This window comes from Zingiber officinale, chromosome 5A (genome assembly GCF_018446385.1).
Source record: "Zingiber officinale cultivar Zhangliang chromosome 5A, Zo_v1.1, whole genome shotgun sequence".
Lineage (NCBI taxonomy): Eukaryota > Viridiplantae > Streptophyta > Magnoliopsida > Zingiberales > Zingiberaceae > Zingiber > Zingiber officinale.
This window is the reverse complement of record NC_055994.1, coordinates 146,410,697-146,432,500: the sequence shown is the minus strand read 5'-3', so window position 1 is coordinate 146,432,500 and position 21,804 is coordinate 146,410,697. Positions and strand designations below refer to the sequence as shown.

The 21,804-nt window shown below is 44.8% G+C and overlaps 1 protein-coding gene across 3 annotated transcripts in view; it reads right to left on the bottom strand.

Annotated features, from left to right (window-relative positions):
• The window catches only part of LOC121982281 (callose synthase 3-like), a 109,220-nt gene that overhangs the window by 75,807 nt on the left and 11,609 nt on the right, over window positions 1-21,804 (bottom strand). For all 3 annotated transcript variants that reach the window (XM_042535266.1, XM_042535267.1, XM_042535268.1), the window contains exons 3-10: window positions 20,922-21,022; window positions 1,343-1,467; window positions 1,173-1,266; window positions 968-1,078; window positions 757-873; window positions 558-650; window positions 356-447; window positions 81-207 (exon numbers count right to left, since the gene is read on the bottom strand). In XM_042535266.1, coding sequence (XP_042391200.1) covers window positions 81-207; window positions 356-447; window positions 558-650; window positions 757-873; window positions 968-1,078; window positions 1,173-1,266; window positions 1,343-1,467; window positions 20,922-21,022 — 860 coding nt within the window. The remainder of the gene's footprint in view (window positions 1-80; window positions 208-355; window positions 448-557; window positions 651-756; window positions 874-967; window positions 1,079-1,172; window positions 1,267-1,342; window positions 1,468-20,921; window positions 21,023-21,804) is intronic.

Here is a 21,804-nt window from a genome sequence, read left to right as displayed (position 1 = left end):
GAGAAATCCATTTTGCAATGAACAGAAAAGTGAAACAAGCAGCTGGCATTAGACAAACATAATGAATTTGGACAGCATACATGATGATAGATGTAGCAAAGACATTCTGGCATAAATCTCAAGTTTGCAGCTTCACCCCATATAAGGAGATACAAGCCCATATACAATAGCTTCCGTTGTTGCACTTCCTGTTGTATAGTTGGCAACCTGCAATATTTACCATTTAAAAATATTATATAGATAAGGAATAGTCCAATGGTATTTGAGTGAAAAGGTTGATATTAATGAGTTCTATTCTGGATGCATAGAGACTGGAAAAAGAAGATCCAAAACATAATGGTTAAGATATCCTCACCATAGACTACTCTTGCGATTCAAGAACTTGCACCACTTTTTATAGTTCTTAAACAATTTCTTCATGACTTCAGTTAAGGCACGTTCATCCAACTAAACAACCAACCCACAATAATAATGTGAGAAGAAAAATCAGAGGCAATATAATTATATCATGTATGCTATTGGAAGCACTCTAAATATATCAGAGAAAAGAGAAAAACCTTGGATTGTTGGCCAGGCTTTGGAATTTGGCGTAGGTGAGCATTTGCAAGTAATAAAACTAAGTGTTCCCTTTGATTAGAGACGTTATCCTCCTGCATGAATTTAGAAATATTTTTTTCATGAGTTACATAATGCACAGCACAATTAACTGAGTGTGCATCATCTCATAGAGAGAAGTAACCAAAGGTGCATCATTACCTGAAATCCAAACATAATCTGAAGCCAATCTAATAGATCTGCATTAGTTTTCTTCTTGCAATCCTTCGGCCATGGAAGACCCCTTATGTTTCGAAGGGCAAATACAGCTGCTTGAACCTAAATTTAAAAAAGAGCACAGATATGCCAAATCAGACTTACAAAACCAAACATATAATTCATTCGAATATATCTAAGAAAGTAAGGATAATACCTCTGGATAGCACATAATAGCTTCATTTGCACTATCTGGGTCAAAAGGAAGAATATTGTACGGGCCAAGAGTCTTAGTCTTTTCCTCTATTTTATTGTGAGTTTCCAATATCTGTATTGCTTGCAAACATTATTGGGGATGTCCAAATCATATCAATTTTTAGGTTAGTAATACGACAAGATAACCAAAATTTAGGCTTTTTTACCTCAGGTTCCACTTCAAGAGATTGTGTCTGGTTAACAGCTTTTAAAACCTCAAATAATACAGCAGCAGTTTGATATGCTTTTGTAAGTTGAGCACTAGTTAAAAGAAACTAACCCATCAAAACAATTGCATAATAGACAGCTAATAAAGCAAATTTTTCATCTTACTTACCGATCAGCTTTATCCACTGCACTTTGGAGTGCTTGGATAGACTTCTTATGGTAGTCACGGTAAAAGCTCTGCATTTCTCGCGGGTCACTTCTTTGGACTCTTCCCTCAAGTGTAGGATCATTTTCCTGATAATATCAGACAATAATCTATCAAATATTCTCAAACACATTATCGCAGTTAGGATTTAAAATCCTACTTTGAATTAATAAGTTGTCTAAGTTGTTTCAATTATTATACTTCAATATATTTTTTAGAACAAGATAAAATTTATTTAAATATAGATGATGATAATAGGAGATAGAGCTCAATGGCGTAAAAGGATTCATACAGCCGACCCCACCTAGTGGGAAAAGGCTTGGTTGTTGTTGTTGTTGTATATTTTTTAGAAATAAAATCTTTATGAGATTGCTTATATTTTCTCCTTAGAAGAGCTTGTATGACTTTTTTTTGGTTGGGAATGAACTAAGTTGATATTTTACAAAGAGTCGGCCTAGTTGTCAGTCTATAAAACAGGTTAGGATCACATATATTGAAATCATCATCCAGTTTATAAAAATATCCTCTTGGGTGAGTCTGAGTTTTTTTTTTTTTTTTTGCAGTTTTATTTTTCAAGCTGCATCAATTGGTATCACAGTGGAATTCCTGATTTGTTCTTGATGTGAATTCCCTAATCATGTTCATGTTTCAGTATCACAATCTGCACAACCCTTCCCACTTCACAAGAAGAATCTCCTGTCCAGATGAGACTCCATACACACAGTGAAGCCTTGCATCCCTTTTTGCAAACAGCCCTGCCTTCTAAATCATTAGCTCCACCATCAGCAGAGCTCTGCAAGCCCTTCACTGGACTTTGTAGTCGCATCACCCCACTAGTAGCAACCCTGGTTCCTCCCTAGCTTTTCCAAACAATAAGACTAGGCCTTCTTCATCGATGCTAGCTCCTCTAGCTCCCCAAAAACATAAGGAACATGCACACAAGTCAATTAGGCAATGCCAATATAACGCCATTGAAACATCGTCATTCAAGTCATTTGTGCCTCGTGCACAATTATCTGTAAAGCCTTGTCGCTAGCCGATTTAGCCTCGAGGGATTCATTGTTATCACCTCCACTATCAAGCATTGTCACTGGCCACCTGCTTCTATCATTCATATGACATTCCCACCGAAGGAGGTGTTATGAATGGATATCTATGTGATCAAAACTTTTCTTCTCAAAATATCTTTTACTGTACCATTTATTTATAAAAATGATGTTACTCTACAGTCATCAGATAGAAAATTTTCATTTGTAGTAACGGAATTTGTATATGCTTAAAGAATACATAATCCCACATCATTCAGACACTTGAACAACAAACTTTAATGTCATCCCACATCATCGAAGCCAAAAAAAGTTCATGTAGATGCTTGTGCAATAAACTTTGACATCATCCCTACATCATCAAAGTTGCAATTCTTCACATAGTCTTTACTTCGCACAATATCTCCCTGTAGTAGAATATTTCCACCATCGTTCTCTTCATGGTTTCCACTCGTGACAATTTTCTTGTTTGTGACACCTGACTCTCATGTTCCATATTGCATCTCTTATGCAGGAGCCACATACCAACCGCATCTCCTCCTGGTTTTGATCAGGACTCCCACACACAAGCTCAGGTCTCTTTCGTAGGAGCTGCACATCAGCATGTCACTTCCTGGTTCACAACATTGCTCAAATATCTTCCGTAAGCTACCTAGGACTGGCCAGCATAGGTGAGTCCCCGCAGGTGATACGCTAACAACTCTCCCAGAGTCCTAGGTCATTACAAATAAAAGAACTGAACCTTTTTTCCATTCCACTTGGTCCACAAACAAAATTTCAAGTCTGGAACCCTACCTCAATATCAACAATGCACTCTATGGCATTAATCAGCACAAACTTCAAGGCAGCCCCCAATGTCAACCTCATTCTCATCCACATCCAATGCCCTCTAGTTTTGGGCCCCTCTACCCTCTTAAACCCCATGATGATTACCATTGAGAAGTTGAATGGAAAGAATTATCCTTCATAATTCGCGTAAGATTTATGGGTCTAGGGAAGTTGGATCATCTCAGTACACAAGCAACTAATACTCCAGAATTCACCTGAGTTATTTGGAAAAAAAAAATAATGAGCAGCTTCTTATCCTCTTGTCACAGTCAATTGATCCCGCAAAATGAGTATTTTTGAACGTATTGTGCTATGAGATATGGCCATTGGCTCGGCCAAATAAGAGTAGCATATCTCAAGTTTATGACGTGATTGATAGTATGTTTTGGTTATGCCTGGGCGACATTAAGATGCCCTCTCATGTAGGTTAGTTCCAAACTATTGCGACCAATGTAAGAGACATATTCCAAAACACTTGGGATGTTTCTCTCTAATGTTCTCATTTTTTATTTTATCCATCCTCGTATGTCTGCATATCAACCTTACATTCTCATCTCTACAACTCTCATCTTTTGTTCACGTGTTTGAGTCATAGTCCAACATTTAACTTCATATATCATAGCAAGTCTAATCATCATTTTATAGAACTTCTCTTTAAATTTTAGAAGTGTTTTACAATCACAAAGAACACTTGACGTTCTCCTATATTTCAATACTTTTGCTTTCATTGTATTTTATATAATTTATGTCAGATATCTGTCAACCCCTTTATCTTTTTGCAAAAATAATTTTAAATACTTACAGCTCTCAGTTATAAGTTACAAATAACTTATCATCTCATATCTTAACAATTATCTTACTACGTTTAATATTGTTAAACTCAAATTCTATATATTCTATTTTTATTCTACTAAGCCTAAACTTTTTCACATATAGTGTTTTCTATCAAGATTTGAGCTTAGTATTTACTCCTTTCATGTCCTTATAGATCCTTCCTAAAAAATTTTTAAAGGCACTCTTAAATTGCAAATAGAGGCAGGCTATGCAGGATGAGATGTATGCATTCTTTCTACACCAATGGCCCTCTTGGGAAACCTACATGGGGTGCAAATGAGATGCATCATTAAATGCTCTCCTTATGGCACCATCAACCACCTCAAAGCTTGTTTGGTGGTTAAATGGTACAATTAGATTTATAAAGTCGAGATAGATTATCTAAGTATCTTTTGGCCAATGGCCAAGATTAGTGTGCAAGATGAATAAAATTTTCATATAGACTAAGCAATTTCCGAGATCTTGGTTTGGCAAGCTTAGCTCAGCTATTCTTCAATATGTAAATGATCATTCATTATTTAATCTTATCTCTAAGTCAAAGCATGTGTAAATGATTTCGGCGTCACAGGTGATGACTCTTAGTGCAATCAACCATGGACATTGATGCGGTTGATCTTGATATGGCTGACAGAGTTTAAATTAGATTTAATTTATGTTCCTCAATCAAGTGCACAGGTGCAGAAACATGAGAAGGTTAGAGAAAATCCATATTGGTCGAGATTGACTTGACATTTGGTAAACAAAAATCTCATTAAGTTTAACTAGATATTTGGTAAATGGAGATATCCAAGTAGGTTAAAAATACAAAACTTGGCAAGACAAAAAATTTAAAATGTACTTAGTAAAGTGAAACGTTGGCAAAAGTCTAAAAGGTAATTGGCATGGTAGCTGTGAATGAAATGTGCTCAATAAGAAATAAATGTTTTGAATCAAAGTTGATGAATAACTTCAAAGTCTAGCAGATTCATTAATTGAAAGTAATTTCAGTCGGGAAACAAGCCTTGCAACAACAACTAGATTTTAGTCGACAAAAATGAATGGAGTCACCAAGAATCAAAGAGTCAAGTCATTCATAAAAAATTACAAGCTTATCTAGGTGAGTCCACTAACCAGACATAAACAAAAAGATGACTAAATTATCCAAGTTAATTGATAGAGGTTGGAGTCCAATGCTTAGGATTTGAGTTGATTGAAAATCATTTGAGTCAACTAAAGACAAAGTGATTGTTGAAAAGATCTTCTAGTACCAGTTTGTATAAGATATTGTTGCACCCCAGGCAACTCTCTCCCTCTCCGCCTTTAATTGCAGAAGAAGAGGAGAAATGGAATAGGATCGCTCACAAGGCAACGAAGAAATCCCACACAAGATAACACAAGAAGAAAACCAAGAACAAGAAAGAAACAAGAGACAACGAAGGATTACCGTGGTTCGACGGCGTGCTTACTCCACGAAAATAGTCAAAGTTTTATTAGAATTCTTTCAACACATACATAAGGTTACAATGATCCATTATTTATAATACCTAAACCCTTACATGATATTTCAGACCGAAAATACCCAAAAAACCCCGAAATTCAAGTTTTCTGTCACCTCTTGGACAAGGCATAATCGGGTCGTGCCTCCTAGACACGGTCGTGCTTAGCCATATTGCTTCTCCAGATGTGTCGCACCTCCAGAACCAGACACAGCTCTCTGATCTTCTGAAACCTCAAATCAATATAATATACCTAATTTTTTACCAAATAGATAACACTCTGACTATCACATAAGAATTTGACTCCACCTTACAGAACGCTCAGTTTTCTAACTGATCGTGTCCGAAAATCGAGACGATGGACGTTGGGGATGTGGCGCTCCTACTGACTCTGTATGGACCTCCGAATGACGTGGACCTGCAACCACAAGTCGTTAGTGCCGAGCCGTGGAGGAGTTCCCCGACGATGGCCCTCCGACGCTCAAGTCAGGACACCGGCAACGAGACAAAGAAGTGGAGCAAGAAGCAGCGTAACTGTAGCTACAGTAAGAAGATTGCATACCTCCGGCGAAGCTTGGGGCTCCTTATATAGGGCTCCGGGGGCGCACGTGCACGATTCTTGATGTGTGCACGCTTCTCAAAGCATTCCATGGAAGGAAATGTCAGAAAAAATACCTCTGACATCATACCTCAATAACTTGAGCATATCTGAAAAGATAGTGGAAGCTTCCGTCGTACGATTCTCTGCCTGATCATGCCGCCGACCATGCTGTCTGTCGACGGCACGGGTCTCGAGGAGGATATCAGTCGATCCTGCTTTTGTCTGCTAGTGGGCCGAGCGGATGGCCCCTCGGCTGCTTCTGCTGTATGGGCCGAGCGAGGCGGCCGCTCGACTACTTCCGCTGTCTAGGCTTGCGGGGTAGTGTTTCCGCTTCGCTCTGTGATATGATCTTTGGCCGATCAGGATATCCTCCTACCATATGCCCAGTCGCTCGACGCATGACCTGTCAGTCGGCGCCTACCTTGGTGATACTGGGTCTTTAAGCGTCAGAAGCTCGGTGCGAGACCGAGCTGTGATAACATCGGGCCGGCCCTTCCTTAGTCCAATCGACTGATGGAGTCTCCCGGCCGGACGCTAGCCTGGGGGCATTGACCGCCCTGACTTTGACCTTCCACATAGCGCTGACCTCCGGGCAGGGCCCCACCTTACCACCGGATCACGTGTCTCCCCCTCAAGTCTAGTCGAAGGACGCTGCAGGTCTGACTGACTGGACAAGTAGTCTGGAGATCGGTTGGCCGATGGACCATGATGCTAGTTGGACCCCGACCGATCCGTGCAGGACTGAACTTCTAGGTCGCTCGGTGATCCGATGTTTGCACTTGAGAGATCTTCTTATTCAGCGTTTCTGGGTGGGCGCGAACCGTGCGGTCAATGCTGACGTCATTCGAACCTCTTCGAAATTCGTGTAAATCATCCCATTAAGGCCGAGCACGCGCCCACGCCTGATAATGACGCCTATTAAATGCTACCCGTAGGAACGCGCCACGTGTCGTCGCCGTAGTCGTTGCACGGCTGAGGTGACAACTCCTGATGTGGCGTTTGGCGGTTTGAATTCAACGGATGGATCTGTGCTTTGGTTCCTGTGACCTAGATCCGACGGCTCCGATCGATCGAGCTGCCTCCTTATAAAGCCGCCGCGTCTCCTTCCTCTTGTGCTTCCCGTGACAATCATCAACGATCCTCTTCGTGCGACCAGTGCTCCGGCGACCCTACTCTCCTCAGCGGCGATCCACTGTTCTCTGTGGCCCTCTTTCGCTTTCCTGTAAGCTTCTCCAAACCCTTCTGTCGTTGATCTTCCACTGTTCTTCCTCCGCCACACTACTGTTCCGGCGTCTGTTTTGTGTTTTTCCTTCCTTCCGTCCGTCGAGCTTTCTTTTTCCCAGTTTCTCTGGCAATGGCCAGTTCATCGCAGTCATCGGACCCTTCACCTGGGCTCTGGTACTCCACCATGGAGACCAAGTTCGATGAGGGTGACGCTGAAGCCCTTAGGAACACTTTTGCGATTCCTTATAATCATGAGGAGATTTTGGCTTCTTCGGCCGATTGGCCAAATTACCCGCCGACCGGCACCTTCTGCTTGTTCCGAGACCAGTTCGTGGTCGGTCTGCGATTTCCCATTCACCCTTTTATTATTGAAGTTTGTAATTACTTCCGCGTCCCTCTCCCGCAACTCGTCCCGAACTCCTTCCGTCTGCTGTGCGACGTTGTCGTCCTATTCCGACTGCACAGCATCCCTTTGACCCCGCAAGTCTTTCATTACTTCTACTACCCCAAGCAATCAGAGCTGGGAACTTATCTCTCTCAGTCTTGGATCGGTTTGGTATTTTTTGATAAGATGTCCACTTCAAATAAACACTGGAAAGAGTACTTCTTCATGAGTCTCCCCGAGCGGCCAAACTTTCGAACCCAATGGCAGGTCGGACTATCACCTCAGTCGGACCTGAAGAAGTATAAGAGCCGACCTGATTACCTTCACTCCGCAAACATGCTAGTCGGGCAGAAGTACGATATCCACAGATTACTGCACGAGGCGTCATGTATATCTTTGGGTTGAGCCCGATCCACACGAGGCTCCCGAACGGCTTAGATATGAGATTTCTTGGCACTCCTCCTTTGAGTCTAATTGATTTGCTTTCTCTCTCTTGCAGCCAAAACCATGATGCGAGCACGCGTGGCCGGCCTGACGAAGCTGAGGGACGTCGAGATCGAAGCGGCGGCTGCCAAGGAAATGTCAAGCCTCGGCCTGGCGCCGGTCGGCTCCCATGAGGGCACGCAAGCCGAGTGCGGGGAGACCCCTACCGCCGTTCAAACGGCTAGCGTTGAAGAAGTGGTCGCGCCACCTCCAACTCTTGAAGCATCGCCCGCCGCTCAGACCGAGTGCATCGAGTCTTCTGATGAGGGCTTGCCACTCATCAAGAGGCGCCGTACGAAAAACATCTCCCGATCGCCCACGACGGTCATGGGTGCCGCCGAGGGCACTTCTCCTATGGCGATCCCGACGATGGAAGTTGCCTTGTCCGATCGGACCCCATCTCTGACTGATTTGTCGGCGGAGCCTATCCCAGCACAACCGATCACGTCTCTGGCCCTGTCCCGAATCCTACGGAGGCCTCGGGTGTCCCGGATCGACCACGCGTCGACTATTGTTCACTCTGATCCAGCGATCTCCTCCTCGTCGGACCCGAGTGGACGGCGGTCGATGACAGCGACTATCAACCTCCCAACGGAGGACTATCTGGAGCAGTGCGCTCGCCCGACCGTCCCTGAATACAAGATTATAATTCGCAGGCCACTTGCCGGCGTTTGGGAGGAAGCCCGAGCTCGAGCGGCAACGATATCGCCAGGAGCGCTTGGGAACAGCCATCTACAGATGGCCACTGGGTATGCAGTTCATCATTTCATACTTTTCCTCTGATCGGCATTGATATTCTTCTGTCCCCTTGCAGTACTGGTGGAGAGCGTGGTTATGTGCCAACGGCTCGCCCTTGTGGAGGAAGAGCTAAAGAAGCTCAAGATTTTTTTTGGCGCCTCTTCCTCCCAGGGGCCCTCAGTTGCTCAACTGCAGGCCGATCTAGAAATGGCCCAACAACTCCTCGCGGCAGAGCAGTAGAAGTCAGCCGATCAGGCTAGTAGATTGGACCAGATCGAGGCACAATTGAAAACTTACGACAGGAAACTCGAGCTGGCCTCCACGAGGAAACAGCGAGCCATCGCCGCCCTAGAACTGAAAACCAGGAGGCTCGACGGCTCGCCCAAAAGCTTAAAGAGGCCGAGAATTATCTAATCGCCGAGCGAGCAGGCTGAACGGCTGGCGAGGAGTCCCTAAACAAGAACCTTAAGGAGGCCGAAGATGCCCTGGAGGCCTCCCATTCGGCTCTAACGGTCTACCAACAGGAAGGGCCGAGCCGGTTGTCGTGATGAAGCAAGAGTATCTCCGCTTGGACCAATTTACTGAAAGAGTAGTCCAAAGGATCGTCTGAGCGTTCGAGCTGGCTGTTGATGGGACCATCCAGCAGCTCAAAGCGGGCGGTCACCTCCCTGAAGCCCTAACGGACGACGTTATCAGCCGTAGTCAGCTGAGCGACTCCATGCCTAATGATGTATTTGATTAAATAGAGTAGGTTGCAGTCCTGTAAGAGTTTTTGTCTCAACTGTAATCCTGCCGCTCGACAGCATCTGTTTACGAAATGAACGTTTTGCCTGCTTTGCGAGGCTTTTCTTTTTGATTTATTTGTTCCCCTGCTTGTGTCGAGTGTTTCTGTTCGACAATAATTATGGCTATCCCGCCGTCCTGCGGGTCATCGGTCGACCATTTGCTAAATTCGAACAAGGTTCCTACCTTCTCCGGGGTATAAGGTCGTCACTCGACCGTGTTTGACGACTCAATTTTAAGGTCGCCGCTTGACCGTCGGTGGAGACCTAGGTTTAACGTCGCTGCTCAACGATTTGATAAAGATTCGGATTTAAGGTCGTCGCTTGACCGTCGGTGGAGACCTGGGTTTAACGTCGCCGCTCGACGATTTGACTTGTCGTTCAGCCTGAAGTTTAGCAATCTCGTGCTTTTGATTTCAATCCTACACTCAAAGGGCGCAGGGATATAGAAAATACATTAGTTACATCAGCGCACCTCTCATCCGGCTCGATATGGCTGGAGATGGTTCGCGCTCCATGGGCGTTCTAGTCGTCGTCCATCCTCGTCCTCTAAGTAGTATACGCCCGAGTGAAGCTTGTCAACGACCTTGAAAGGTCCGGCCCATGGGGCTTCCAACTTGGAGACGTCGTCGACTGGCTTGACTTTCTTCCACACGAGGTCGTCGACCTGGAATGACCTCGGAATCACCCTCCGATTATACTGCCTCATTCTTTGTCGGTAAGCCATCAACCAGACGGCGGCTTTAGCGCATGCTTCGTCCACCATGTCCAGCTCCAAAAGCCTCCGCTCGGCGTTGTTTTCGCCAAAACGCTGTATCAGGTCGGATTCCACTCCCACTTCAACGGGGACGACTGTTTCACCTCCATACACCAAGTTGAACGGGGTGACCCCTGACCCCTCCTTGGGAGTTGTGCGGATCGCCCACAACACACCAGGGAGCTCGTCCACTCAACTCCCTCCGACATGGTCAAGCCGAACATGCAGGCTCCGCAAGACCTCCCGATTGGCAACTTCAGCTTGTCCATTGCTTTGAGGGTACGCTACGGAGGTGAAGGCTTGTTGAATGTCATACCCTTCACACCATTCCTTGAGTTCCCAATCGACGAACTGTCTTCCATTGTCCGAGACAAGCCGCCACGAAATGTCGAATCGACAAATGATGTGCTGCCAAATGAATTTTGTGACCATCTGTTTGGTTATTCATGCCAGAGGTTCGGCCTCGACCCATTTGGAGAACTAGTCCACTGCGACAAGCAGGAACCTCCGTTGTCCTGTTGCCATGGGGAACGTCCCTATGATGTCCATGTCCCACTAGTCAAACGAACAAGAGACGGTAGACGCCTTCATCTCCTTAGTCGGCAGGTGCGAGAGGTTGTGGTACTTCTGGCAGGACAGGCAGGTAGCCACTGTCCGAGCGGCGTCTTCCTGCAAGGTCGGCCAAAAATATCCGGCTAACAGAATCTTCCTCACTAACGACCGGCCGCCCGGATATCCTCCACAGGAGCCTTGGTGTACTTCTCGCATATGTAGTCGGCGTCCTCCGATCCAACGGATTTAAGCAGAGGTCTGGAAAAAGACTTCTTGTATAACTGATCCCCGATCAGGGTGAACCGACCAGCCCATGTTCTGAGCAGCCGAGCCTCCTCCCGATTGGACGATGTAGCTCCCGATCGCAAAAACTCTATCAGCGCCGTCCTCCAATCGCTCGGGAATGTGAGTCCCTCCATCCGATCGATGTGCGCCACCAAAGATACTTGCTCGATCGGCTATGCTATGACGATCGACGAGAGCGAGCTTGCTAGTTTAGCCAATTCATCCGCCGCTTGATTCTCTGCTTGAGGGATCTTCTCTATGATTACCTCCCGAAAGTTGGACTTCAATTTTTCGAAGGCTTCGACATAGAGCCTGAGCCGCGTATTGTTGATCTCGAATGCTCCGATCAGCTGCTGAGTGGCTGAGCGGCTAATTGAGAATCCGAGTGGATTAAAACCTTGATTGCTCCAACATGTCGGGCGGCTTGTAGGCCAGTTACAAGCGCTTCGTACTCAGCTTCGTTGTTAGTTGCCCGATAATCTAGCCGAACGAGCAACTGCATCCGTTCTTCTTGTGGAGAGATGAGTAGTACATTGATCCCGCTTCCCTGCCGAGTGGATGGCTCATCCACATATATCTTCCAAATAACCTCTGGTTCGGGGTTTTGTATTTCTATGACAAAATCTGCCAATGATTGCGCTTTGATGGTCGTTCGGAGTTGATATTGAATGTCGAACTCACTGAGATTTGTTGTCCATTTGATCAACCGTCCTGACGCCTCTGGATTGAGGACACTTCCCAAAGGACTATTGGTCATCACAATGATAGTGTGCATGAGGAAGTATGGACGGAGCCTCCCAGCGGCGAGCACTAATGCGAAAGCAAGCTTCTCAAGACCAGTGTAGTAGCACTCAGCATCCTTTAATATATGGCTCAAAAAATACACCGATTGTTCATCGTCGTTCTACCTAACTAGTGCCGAGCCGACCGCTTGCTAGGTTGATGGCAAATAAATGCGAAACGGCTCGTCGGCAGTGGGCTTGGCTAAGACAGGCAACGAGTTCAGATGGGCCTTGAGCTCCTCGAACGCTCGATCACATGCCTCATCCCACTGAAATTTGATAGCTCGGCACAGAATCTTGAAAAAGGGCAAGCTCTGATCGGATGACTTTAATATGAACCTGGATAGTGCAGTTATCTGACCTGTGAGTCGCTAGGCTTCCTTAAGATTTCTTGGCCGCGACATATCTTGCAGTTCATTTACCTTGCTCAGGTTTGCTTCGATGCCCCGCTTGATAACTATGTAGCCGAGGAAGCGCCCGCTCTTCGCGCCAAACAGACACTTGCTTGGATTTAATTTGATCTCATACATCCTCAGCGTCTGGCACGTCTCTTCGATATCTGTGCACAAATCAGCAGCTCGGAGGGATTTGATTAGTATATCGTCTACGTATACCTCCATATTGCGGTTGATCTGCCGCCAGAATACCTTGTTCATCAGCCTTTGATATGTGACTCCCGCATTCTTCAGCCCGAACGGCATGACGTTATAACAGTACGTGCCGTCGGCTGTGATGAAACTAACCTTCTCTTGATCCTGTCGGGCGAGTGACACTTGATGGTTCCCATGGTATGCATCCAACATACATATCAACTTGCACCCGGCCGTGGAGTCCACCATCTGATCAATCCTAAGTAGAGGATAGAAATCCTTTGGGCATGCCTTGTTGAGATCCCGGAAGTCGATGCAGACTCTCCATTTGTTGTCTGGCTTGGAGACTAGCACTGCATTTGCAAGCCATCTCGGGAACTAGACTTCACGTATGTGGCCAGCTTCCAAGAGCTTATCTATCTCGACTCGAATGATGAGATTCTGTTCAAAGTTGAAATCTCTTTTCCTTTGCTTCACCGGTCGAGCGTCCGGTCGAACGTGCAACTTGTGTTGGGCGACACTCGGGGAGATGCCGGGCAGTTCATGCGTCAACCATACGACACATCGTGATTCTACTAGAGACAGGCGATTAGCTCGGCCTTCTGGTCGACCTCCGGGTCGGACGCTATGAAAGGCGTCGCCTCCGCTCGTCCGGGATGGATCTGCACTTCCACTTTTCTTTTCATAGACTAGGATAGGAGGCTTTTCAGTTATGGTGTTTACCTCTAGTCGAGGGGCTTTCCGCGCGGAGTTAGCCTCGGTCTTGATCATCTCCACATAGCAGCGCCCAGCGACCAATTTGTCCCCCTTGACTTCTCCAGCCCGGTCTTCCACCAAGAACTTGATCTTCTGGCAGTAAGTTGATACTACTGCTCGGAACTCATTGAGGGTCGATTGGCCCAGAATGACGTTGTACGCTGAAGCGGCGTCCACCACGATGAACTTCGTGGTCCTGGTTCTTCGAAGCGGCTCTTCCCCCAACGAAACGACCAGCCTGATCTGTCCGACCGGCAGAATCTCGTTGCCCGTAAACCCATATAGCGAAGTCTTCATCGGCAGTAGCTCGGCTTGGTCGATTTGGAGTTAGTCGAAATCTTTCTTGAAAATGATATTCACCGAGCTTCCTGTGTCAACAAAAATTTGGTGAATCGTGTAGTTAGCGATTACCGCTCGGACGATGAGGGCGTCGTCGTGGGGGATCTCCAGTCCCTCGAGGTCTCGAGGTCCAAAGCTGATTTCAGGCCCCATGCTTTCTCTTTGCTACAGCCGACTACGTGAATCTCCAACCGCCAGGCATATGATTTTCTGGCTCGGTTGGAATATCCGCTAGTCGGACCACCGGCGATAATGTTGATTTCGCCTCGCACAGCGTTACTTATGTTCTCCTCCTCCCGAGCGAACAGTCTGCTTCGTTCGCATTCAGCTCGGGCGGGATCAACGCTTCTCCTATGGGGCTGCTGCGGTGATCTCCTTGCGTCCTCTCGTCGTCCGGTGTTTTGATGCCCGTGTCGTCGATCAGGAGAGGGAAAACCGGGGCCAATGACTTCTGGGCACCGATTGGGCGACTAAATTGAATCCGCGACAATCGCGGGTGTTGTGAGTTGTTGACTGGTGGAAGGAACAGAACATAGGGGTCCATACCTTTCCTCTTGGTTTTGGGCGCTCGGAGGCCCCGTGCGTGGCCTTGCCTCTGGGTGTGGCCATGTCCCTTCGGCTCGGGGTCCTCGTGGTGGCTGATGACTGATCAGCGGCCTTCGTTCGGTCGGCACCGGTGGTTCGCATAGCGTTTCCTTCCTTCTGGCCGCCTGGGCCTCCTCCACGTTTATGTATTCGTTGGCCTTCTTCAGCATATGATCGTAGTCTCGGAGCGGCTTCTGACGAGGGATCAAAAGAAGTCCCCGTCCACGAGCTCTTGTGTGAAAGCATTCATCATGGTCTCGGACGAGACCGAAGGGATGTCCATTGCTACCTGGTTGAAGCACTGAATGTAAGCTCGGAGGGTCTCTCTAGGCCCTTGTTTCATAGAAAACAAACTGGCGCATGTCTTCTGATAATGCTCGCAAAGTGGTGAAGGAAGGTCATTCGGAAGTCTTTAAAACTTCGGATCGACCCGTCCGACAGCTTCCGAAACCAACGTTGTGCCGAGCCAGATAGAGTGGTGAGGAAAACTCGGCATTTGACCCCGTCAATGTATTGATGGAGAGTAGCGACATTATCGAACTTACCGAGATGGTCGTCCGGGTCAGTCGACCCGTTGTACTCTCCGATCGCCAAGGGAGCATAGTGTCTTGGCAGTGAATCTAGCAGAATTACCTCGGAGAACTAGCGGTTAATCCACTCGGGAGATAAGTCAGCTCGGGGCGCTTTGCCCTTCCTTGCGTCCCGAACGGGAGCTTTATCCGAAGAAGAGCCCCTTTCCTGATTGGCCTGAGCAATCTCCGAGGGAGTCTGAAACAACGCTCGGTGGAATGGAATGGGCGCGGGTGGAGCCTCTCCCTGAGTGCTGATCGGCATTTTATTCTGCCCCCAGATAGAGAGTTGCTCCGGTAGGTCTTCATGCGCTGCTCGGCCTCCCGAAGCCAAGGTCGCTTGCTGGGCGAGCCGGTCGGCTAGCATCTTCTGCTGCTGCTACTCGATTATTTTTGTCGCTCGTGCCTGGATGAGCGCATCGAGCTCCTCTTGAGTGAGCGTCGTGAAGTACAGTCGTCCAGCTTCTTCCATCTTCTCGGCTCGAATGCAGGTGTGTTCCCACATACAGCGCTAAACTTGATCCTATCCGAAAATCGAGACGATGGACGCTGGGGATGTGGCGCTCCTACTAACTCTGTATAGACCTCCGAATGACGTAAACCTGCAACCACAAGTCGTTAGTGATGAACCGGGGAGAAGTTCCCTGGCGATGGTCCTCCGACGCTCAAGTCAGGACACCGGCGACAAGATAAAGAAGTGGAGCAAGAAGCAGCGTAACTGTAGCTATAGTAAGAAGATTGCATATCTCCGGCGAAGCTTGGGGCTCCTTATATAGGGCCCCGGGGGAGTGCGTACACGCTTCTTGATGCGTGCACGCTTCTTGATGTGTGCACGCTTCTCAAAGCATTCAATGGAAGGACATGTCAGAAAAAATACCTCAATAACTTGAGCATATCTGAAAAGATAGTGGAAGCTTCCGTCGTACGATTCTCTACCTGATCATGCCGCCGACCATGTTGTCTGTCGACGGCACGGGTCTCGAGGAGGATATCAGTCGATCCTACTTTTGTCTGCTAGTGGGCCGAGCGGATGGCCCCTCGGCTGCTTCCGCTATATGGGCCGAGCGGGGCGGCCGCTCGGCTACTTCCGCTGTCTAGGCTTGCTGGGTCGTGTTTCCGCTTCGCTCTGTGATATGATCTTTGGCCGATCAGGATATCCTCCTGCCATATGCCCAGCCGCTCGGCGTATGACCTGCCGGTCGGCGCCTACCTTGGTGATACTGGGTCTTTAAGCGTCAGAAGCTCGGTGCGAGACCGAGCTGTGATAACGTCGGACCAGCCCTTAGTCCAATCGGCTGATGGAGTCTCCCGGTCAGACGCTAGCCTGGGGGCGTTGACCGCCCTGACTTTGACCTTCCACGTAGCGCTGACCTCCTGCGGGGCAAGGCCCCACCTTACCACCAGATCACTGACCAACCCTATAAGTCATAAAACTTCCTTCGTGCTTTAGTACTGCCATGTACTTCAACTCTGTATTGGCCAATGCAACAATAGCTTGTATCATGGAGGTCCCCGCCACAGTGAACACATATTATATAGTAGACCTCTGTCATCTAAATCTCCTAATAGTCTACATCTACCCAGCAACTAAAAGATCTTTCAATTATCTACTAAGCAAGATGTCATAATCAGTTGTATTTTTCAAGTATCTGAAAATCTACTTCACAGTATGAATCCGGTTGACCAGGATTTGAGAGAAACTTACTTACCATACTAACTGCTTGTGTCAAATCTAGTCTCGTACAAATCATGGCATACATCAGACAACCAACTGCACTAGCATAAGAAACCTTTAATATACCTTAGATCTCCTCATCCGTCTTTGGGCAATATGTACTAGATAACTTGAAATAATGCGTCAAGGGTGTTCTCACCGACTTTGCATTCTTCATGTTGAACCTATCTTCACATAATTATGTTGGGATAATCATAATTATCCCTGCAGCTCTATCTCTATCCTTGTGAATCTTCATCAATAAAATCTTCTTGGCCTTGTCCAAATCTTTCATGTCAAATTTCTTACTCAGCAGCGTCTTCAATTTGTCGACCACTTTCAACTTCTTTGCAACAATGAGCATGTTATCCACATATAGTAGTAAGAAAACCAGTGATTCATCTTCAAGACTCTTCACATATATGCAGCAATCATATCCTATATCTGTTTTAAATTATGTATGAATCAAAACGCTTGTACCATTGCTTAGGCGATTGTTTTAATCCATAAAGCGATTTCTTTAATTTGCAAACCAACCGCTCTTGCCTAAGCTGACTAAATCTCTTAAATTATGAAATAAAAATCTACGTCTCTAAATTATCATGAAGAAACACCGTCTTTGCATTCATTTGCTCCAGCTACAAATCGTGATATGTCACCAAAGTCAACACCGCTCTGATTGATATATACCTCACCACTGGAGAGAAATCTCTTCATAGTAAATCCTCTCTCTGTGAGTACCCCTTTACTACTAGAACTTCACTTCTTTCTTACATTGCTTCTTTTTTTTTGAATATCCACTTGCACCCTATTTTCCTTAAAGAAGTTCCACTAGATCCCATGTTTAGTTCTTATGCAGCGACACCATCTCCTCCGTCATAACACTCATTCACTTGTCCTTCTCAGAGTAATGTACCACCTTCTGAAAAAATATAGGGTATCCGCTACGGGTGATAAGCACATAAGATACCAAATCTTCGAATCAGTGGTAGGTGACTTTACGACTCATCTTGTTTTGCCTCCTGATATAGTGCGATGCTCCGTGTGCTCTGAGGTAGTATCATCGGAATCATGAGTTTCTAACTCCACCTGCACAAGTACCTGTAACATCACCTCGTCAAACATCATATCTCGACTGATCACCACCTTATTTACCTTAAGATCCCAAAACTTGAAACCTTTAACTCCTTTTTGATATCTCAAAAAAATACACTGTTTTGACTTCGCATCTAGCTTTGATTTTTGTCTTCTAGTGCTGCTCTTGATGATCTATTAATCAAATAGCTCACTATGCTAATCGCCTCAGCCCAAAAGTTTTTTGCAAGCCTTGCATTTAACATGAGACATCTTACCTTCTCAATAATTGTCATGTTCAACCTTTCCGTCACTCATTTTGTTGAGGTATCATGCTAACCGAGAAATGCCTCATTATCCATGTTGCTCACAAAATTCTTAAAACTTTAAATCCATGTACTTGGTCTCATTGTCTAATCTAAGGCATTTAATATTACTTCCGGTCTGATTCTCCACTTCAATTTTCCACCGTTTAAATTTCACAAAAGTTTCCAACTTGTGACACGTGAAGTATACCCAAACCTTTCGTAAGTAATCATCAATAAAACTCACAAAATACAAGTGTCTGGCTACACTGACTAGTCTAGAGATTTGTATGTACATAGACAAGAATCTCCTCCGTCTTGTGTGTTGCTATCATGAATTACGTTTTTTCCCAAGAATTCAAGCTTGCACGTCTTGACGCCCTTTAACAAATCTCTCTTGTGAAGTTCCAGCATCTTACATTCGCTCATATGTTATAATCGCATATGCCACAAGATAATATTCAGACTCCACCGAATCTACTCCACCTACAACTGTAGTCTCTATCAACTTGTAAATGTTCTCTGCTAACTTTTGTCCTTGCATTACCGTCAGAACTCCCTTGATGACTTTCATCACCCCGCTCATTATTTTGTAACGACAGCCAATATCATCAGTGTGCCTAGCGAGATTAAATTCTTCCTTAGATCTAGTATGTGTCTAACATCATATAAAGTCCAGATCACACCATCAACATCTTGATTCTGATGTTCCCTATATCAATGACTCTGACGCATCATTTTCAATCAACACTAAACCAAAATCCACTATTCTATAGGTGTCGAACCACTCCTTGTTTGGAGTCATATGATATAAATATGCAGAGTCTAATATCGTCCAAACTCGACTTAGAAGTGATTTGTTGTTGCTACCCGATCCATACCAAGTTTTGCTCCTACCACGCTCTTGGATACTATTCACCATAAGTCCTCCTTGAAAAACTTCGCCACTTGCTTTCTTCCACTGATGAAAGCCCAACAAAGACGTGACCTCCAATTTGAGTATTTCCTTCCCCACATTAGAGTACGTAAGAGATGAAGGTAGAGAATTCAGCAACATCAGTGTCTTGTATTCGTCCTTGATTTTCACATCAACCCACTTCGGATCGCTCACGATCTAGTTGAATATGTTGATGTGCTAGCTCAGATCGATTCCTCATCTTCCGCCCGAATAATTTTAACTTACAGTACAGCTTGTTTGTCAACTACTTTGGCATATACCGACTTTCTAGTATTAGCCAAACTGTCACCAGTGACTCCTCATCCATGACATGATACACATCATCCGTAAGACCGCGTTATCGTCGCATGAAGCTCCTCCCAATCTACCCTTTCCATGCTATATGGTTTCCTTTCTCCTAACGCCTTCACCATACCTTGTTACATAATTAGAATTTTCCTGTTTCATCAAATTTCATCATATCAAACTTCGCAGAAGATGTCCATGACATGTTAAAAATAACCAAAACCCTTGCTCTTATACCAATTTTTGCGCATGAGCAACTCCCTCTCTGCCTCATCTAATTGTGGAAAAAGAGGAGAGATGGAATAGGAAAGCTCACAACAATGCAACGAAGAAATCCCACACAAGAGATGTAAGAAGAAAACCAAGAATGAGAAAGAAACAAAAAGAGACAACGAAGGATTGTGATTCGGCAACATGCCTACTCCATGAAAATGGTTGAAAGTTTATGAGAATTCTCTTAACACATACATAGAGTTACAATGATCCCATATTTATAGTGCCCAAACTCTTACATGATAGTTCAGATCGAAAATACCAAAAAAATTAAAATCCGGATTTTTCGCTGCCTCACAAACGAGACATAGCCATGCTTGGTTGTGTCGTGCCTCCGAAACAAGACACGGCCTAGCCATGTCGGGTGGGCACGTTCGAGCCAGAGCGATGCCGCGCCTCCAGAACCGGACACATGCAAGCCATGTCTAGTGGGCATGTCTATGCCTAGGCGTGCCACGCCTCCAGAATCGGACACGGGCAGGCCGTGTCTAGTGTGTATGCTCGTGCATGGCCGTGCCCCTTCTCTCTTTTGCAACGGCCTTCGTATCATCGTCCGCTCAGATATGAGTCACCCATCAACAGATATGCTCAAGAAAGATTGGTATGTTAAGGAATGTTGTCATATATAAACTCTATCCTTTAGTGGCCCTTAGTCATGGTATAAGTTAAATATTAATATGGAATTCGTGTTAAGAAATATGGCACCTCTCACATATGCAAACGGTGGAGAATGCCCCAATAAAGCAATGCATAAAATAATGGCAAGCAATTGAAACAGGAATTATGCACTGAAATCAGAATATAATGAATTGGCAATTGTCAATGGTTTTGCCACTTTTTCTGATTTCTAACATCATAGTTATCATCAAACGATATTCTTTCCAACTACTAGGAGTTACATAAATCTTATCCCTCCATTGAGCTTGCAAAATTATATAAATAATTAATTCAAATTTATTTAACCATTTTTCATCACACTGACTTCAGTGGACATTTTTGTACCCTCTCTCTACTCTTTCCATCTACCACTCTAATAAATTCAACTCTCAGCCAATTTTGGCATATGTTTGGTAAATTTACAAACTGTACGATTTGATGGTTGATCCAGACAAGAATCCAACAATCTGCAAAGTTAAACTTCTTATACAAATAAACTCTATTAAATTCAACTTCGCGCAAATGACTTAAACAAATAGACATAAATATTTGCAAGATTAAATCTGTTCAAAAGTAATAACTTATGAAATGAAAAGAAAAAAAAACACAATTCATTAAGATACTCAAAATTTAACTTAAAGTGAACTCTAGTATAGAAATACATACCCTTTCTAACCTCTGTAAAAGTGCAGTCTTAAATTGACGAACACCTCGCCCACTCGAAGTCGGATCTAAACGATGAGCTTTCTCAAAAGCAAAAAAACGACCTAGTTCAACAGAGAAAATATCAATCACATATCCAATTATAGTTAAGGTATCAACAAGTACATTGACAAGGTGCATAAAGTAAAATAAACAACACTACATAACACTCAGCAATTTAAGAATCATATATGCAAAGTAAATAAGGAAAGGATTCAACAAGGCGAGAGTACTCCCTGCATGCATTGAGCATTGTTTAATTACAGTCCTGTGGAGACGTTGCACCCACAAATTTTCTACCAAACAACCATCTTACATACTGAAGTGGTTTTAACATAGTAAATTTTCTTACTTGTTCTATGTTCAACATCTAATTGATAGCTTTCAACATAGTAACCACAAGTACAAAAATATCAATTTAAGCTTCACTCATTGAACAATGAGTTTAATGCAACAAATAGTAATAGATATCCACAAGTACAAAAATATCAATTTAAGCTTCACTCATTGAACAATGAGTTTAATGCAACAAATAGTAATAGATATGAAATGCACTACAATCTGGAAGGGAAGAATAATCACTGCATGCAATAATAACAACCAAACTTTTATCCCACTAAGTGGGGTCAATTATATGGATCCGCCTATGTTATTTTATCTGTTTTATTATTACTAACCAAATCTTCTTTGATCACCCTCTTCCTCTAGTAATGTGTATATTTGTCATAACCTCACATCATCTAACTAGGACATTTATTGTATGCCTAAGTACATGCTCAAAATATCTTAAATGTGTCTTTTGAAGTTCCAAGTGCTCCACCTATAGCAAGATTCGATGCTTCATTGA